This window comes from Oxyura jamaicensis, assembly GCF_011077185.1.
Source record: "Oxyura jamaicensis isolate SHBP4307 breed ruddy duck chromosome 7 unlocalized genomic scaffold, BPBGC_Ojam_1.0 oxy7_random_OJ80038, whole genome shotgun sequence".
NCBI lineage: Eukaryota > Metazoa > Chordata > Aves > Anseriformes > Anatidae > Oxyura > Oxyura jamaicensis.
The window spans coordinates 1-3,836 of record NW_023304076.1 but is presented as its reverse complement, the minus strand read 5'-3'; the positions used below and the strand labels follow the sequence as shown (position 1 = coordinate 3,836).

At 68.6% G+C, this 3,836-nt stretch overlaps 1 protein-coding gene across 1 annotated transcript; it reads left to right on the top strand.

The window, feature by feature from the left end:
* Nucleotides 1-356: 356 nt before the first annotated feature.
* LOC118157612 (tubulin alpha-5 chain) lies at nt 357-3,706 on the top strand. Its single transcript, XM_035312015.1, has 4 exons — nt 357-486; nt 1,678-1,900; nt 2,307-2,455; nt 2,638-3,706. The coding sequence occupies exons 1-4, from the start codon at nt 484-486 to the stop codon at nt 3,607-3,609; spliced, it is 1,347 nt and encodes a 448-aa protein (XP_035167906.1). The 5' UTR covers nt 357-483; the 3' UTR covers nt 3,610-3,706.
* The last annotated feature ends 130 nt before the right edge of the window (nt 3,707-3,836 follow it).

Genomic DNA, 3,836 nt, shown 5'->3' with positions numbered 1-3,836 from the left:
ATCCCCAAGTGCTGAGATGGCCAAGGGACGTTTTGGGGCACCCTGGTCTCCAAACCTAGTCCTCATCCCTCACTTGTTTCTCTTCCTTTCTCCTGCTCTAGGGACCCAGGTGCTGCAGCCCTGGAGTTCTTGGGGTGGGGGTTAGCTCCCAGCAGAGCTTGGGGTGAGGGGGGCTGGTGGCAGAGCACTTAGGGGGCTGCTGCACCCTGTCCTGTGGCTGAGCCCTGCCTCCTGGTGCCCCCAGCCCCAGCACCCTGAGGTTCCCCCCCCCACACTGAGCAGGGACACAAGCGGGCTCAAGCCGCCCCGGGCGAGCTTCCCCCCGCCCCGTATGCAAATGTACCCAAATGAGGGGGGCGTGGCGGCACCAGACTCCTCCCCTCTATAAGAAGTTCGCTGCGGCGGGGATTGCAGCAGCCGCAGCTCCGCACCGAGCCCCGCCGCACCGAGCCGCCGGGACAACCCGGGCCCCCCCCCCGCAGCATGGTGAGTGCGCACCGGGCACCGGGCACGGCGGGGGGGGGGCACCCCGATAGTGGCGGGGGGCACGGCGGAGCCGCCGCCACGCGTCCCCTCCTTCCCTCCCGTGACCTTGGGCAGCCCCACCGGGCCCTGCCCGGGGGCAGCCGCCCCCCGCCGCTCCGGCGTCCCCCCGGTATCCCCCCGGTGTCCCCCCGGTCCCTTCCCCGCTGCCCCCGCGGGGGTGGCGCCGGTTTGGGGGGGGGGGCGGCCGCGACCCACCCGGTGGCGCCCGGTGCGCGGTGGCCGCGGACGGACGGGGACAGGTGCCGGGGGGAGGCGACAGCCGGGCACCGGGGCGGGGTCTCGGCTCGGTGCCCCCCCGCTGCAACGGGGGGTCCCGTCGGGGCTGGCGGGGGAGAGCGGGGGGCTCGCCCCGTCCCGTCCCGTCCGAGGGGGCTCTGGCGGTGGCGGTGCGGGCAGGGGCCGCTGGCCAAAGGGGCGACGGCCAGCGCCCTGTCCCGGGGCCCGGGGCTATATTTAGAGTCCCGGCGGGGGCCGGGGCCGTGCCAGCAGCCGCAGCGCCCTGCCCCGGGCCGGCCCCGCTGCCCTTTGGCCCCGGCACCCCCGGCACCGCGCCCCGGGGCTGCAGCCCTTCGCCCTCTCTGAGGTGACCGCGGCGGTGCCGCACCGTCCCCGTCCCCAATACCGCACCAGACGCGGGACAGGGGTGCCAGGGAGCCACCGGCATGTCCCCTGCCCGCTGCCCACCCCAGGGCTTTGCAGCTTGGGGACAGGGCTGCGTGACCCTAGGGAAGTCCCCGTGCTGCCCCCACGTCCCAGAGCCCCCTGCCCAGCCCCGGAGCAGGGATGGTTTGGGGCTGTCCCCTTCTGGCTGCGTCTCCGGGACAGGAATGTGCCCGCGTCAGCTCGTCGGGCTGCCAGGCGTGGGGAAGGGGCTGAGGCTGCCGGGGCAGCCCGGGAGGCCCGAGGCAGCGTGTGCGTGGCTGGCGGCACGCAGCGGTGGCCGGGCCGCCGGGAGGGACGCCAGGTCCCAACCCGAGGGCAGCAAGTGGGGCTGCTCGGCGGCACGTAGCTTGTGCAAGAGGAAGCCTGCTCCCCGGCGGGTGGCCGTGGGGCACCGGCACCATGCAGGGCCCTCCATGGGGTGGGTTGGAGGGCACCGTGCCAGGCTCTGACCCTGCTCCCCCTCCCCAGCGCGAGTGCATCTCCGTCCACGTCGGCCAGGCCGGCGTCCAGATGGGCAACACGTGCTGGGAGCTGTACTGCCTGGAGCACGGCATCCAGCCCGACGGGCAGATGCCCAGCGACAAGACCATCGGCGGGGGGGACGACTCCTTCACCACCTTCTTCTGCGAGACTGGTGCCGGGAAGCACGTCCCGCGGGCCATCTTCGTGGACCTGGAGCCCACCGTGATCGGTGAGTGCTGGGGCAGGGCTGCGTGTGACACGGGGCTGGGTGGGCAGCGAGCGGCTGCTGTGCGCTGCCTGCTGGGTCTCCTGCAACGCGTAACCCCAGGAGAAGCCACAAAGCTCCGCACCGGCTTTATTACTGAAATGTCCTGGAGGCAGCGGTGCTGGTAGCTCTGCACGTGTGTGCGGAGAGAAACCAGCCCAACCGGCACAGCAGCTCCCGTGGGCCGGAGAAGCCGAGCTCCTGCGCAGGGAGGTGGCAGCCACCTCCGTCTGGAGCAGAAACCTGCTGCCTCCAGTGGCCCCAGGTCCTGGGCTGTGCCCCAGGCAGGTGGAGCTGGGAGGAGGACGAGGGACAGGGGCTCGCAGCAGCGCGGCTGATACCAGGCTCAGCTCTACCCGATCTCTCGTAGATGAGGTGCGGGCTGGGATCTACCGGCAGCTCTTCCACCCCGAGCAGCTCATCACCGGCAAGGAGGACGCTGCCAACAACTATGCCCGCGGGCACTACACCATCGGCAAGGAGATCATCGACCAAGTGCTGGACAGGATCCGCAAGCTGGTGGGTAACTGCTGGGCTGGGCTGTGTCGTCCAGCTGGGGGTCTGAGCCCTGCTGTGCCCTGGGGGGGGTCTGCAGCTGCTCACGGCAGGGATTGGGCAGGTCCTGAAGGACTTCTGGATGGTCAGGTGTTGACAGGGAGATCAGTGTCAGAGCAATCTCATGCTTCTCTCTCTCCCTGCAGGCTGACCAGTGCACGGGCCTCCAGGGCTTCCTTGTTTTTCATAGCTTCGGAGGTGGCACTGGCTCCGGATTCACCTCCCTGCTGATGGAGCGACTCTCTGTTGACTATGGCAAGAAGTCCAAGCTCGAGTTCTCCATCTACCCTGCCCCACAGGTCTCCACCGCTGTGGTGGAGCCCTACAACTCCATCCTCACCACCCACACCACCCTGGAGCACTCGGACTGTGCCTTCATGGTGGACAACGAGGCCATCTACGACATCTGCCGCAGGAACCTGGACATCGAGCGCCCAACCTACACCAACCTCAATCGCCTCATCAGTCAGATCGTCTCCTCCATCACCGCCTCGTTGAGGTTTGACGGGGCCCTGAACGTTGACCTGACGGAGTTCCAGACCAACCTGGTGCCCTACCCTCGCATCCACTTCCCCCTGGCCACCTACGCCCCCGTCATCTCTGCAGAGAAGGCCTACCACGAGCAGCTGTCGGTGGCCGAGATCACCAACTCGTGCTTTGAGCCGGCCAACCAGATGGTGAAGTGCGACCCTCGGCACGGCAAGTACATGGCGTGCTGCCTGCTGTACCGCGGGGACGTGGTGCCCAAGGACGTCAACGCCGCCATCGCCACCATCAAGACCAAGCGCAGCATCCAGTTTGTGGACTGGTGCCCCACGGGCTTCAAGGTGGGCATCAACTACCAGCCGCCCACCGTGGTGCCGGGGGGGGACCTGGCCAAGGTGCAGCGCGCCGTCTGCATGCTGAGCAACACCACGGCCATCGCCGAGGCCTGGGCTCGCCTCGACCACAAGTTCGACCTGATGTACGCCAAGCGCGCCTTCGTGCACTGGTACGTGGGCGAGGGCATGGAGGAGGGCGAGTTCTCCGAGGCGCGCGAGGACATGGCTGCCCTGGAGAAGGATTACGAGGAGGTGGGCCTGGACTCCTACGAGGACGAAGAGGAGGGCGAGGAGTAGAGACGCCACGGCCCAAGAGGACCTTGCTCCTTTTCCCGTGTCCCCTGCGGGAACCCTTTGCAATAAACCGTTTGAGAGCCTCCGTGTCTCCCAGTAACCCCCCGGCTGCAGTGGTTTCTTGCCAGGTCAGGTGTGAGGTGAGCGCTGCTGCTGCTGCTGCTGCTGCTGCTGCTGCTGCTTGCTTCCTCCCCACACTCTGCTCCTGCTCCAGCTCGCTCCCCACACAG

What these genes read in the sequence shown, in the direction of transcription:
- LOC118157612 (XM_035312015.1), top strand. An exon ending in CCTGGAGCCCACCGTGATCG is followed by an intron (nt 1,901 to 2,306) that starts GTGAGTGCTGGG and finishes GATCTCTCGTAG; the next exon opens with ATGAGGTGCGGGCTGGGATC. An exon ending in TGGACAGGATCCGCAAGCTG is followed by an intron (nt 2,456 to 2,637) that starts GTGGGTAACTGC and finishes CTCTCCCTGCAG; the next exon opens with GCTGACCAGTGCACGGGCCT.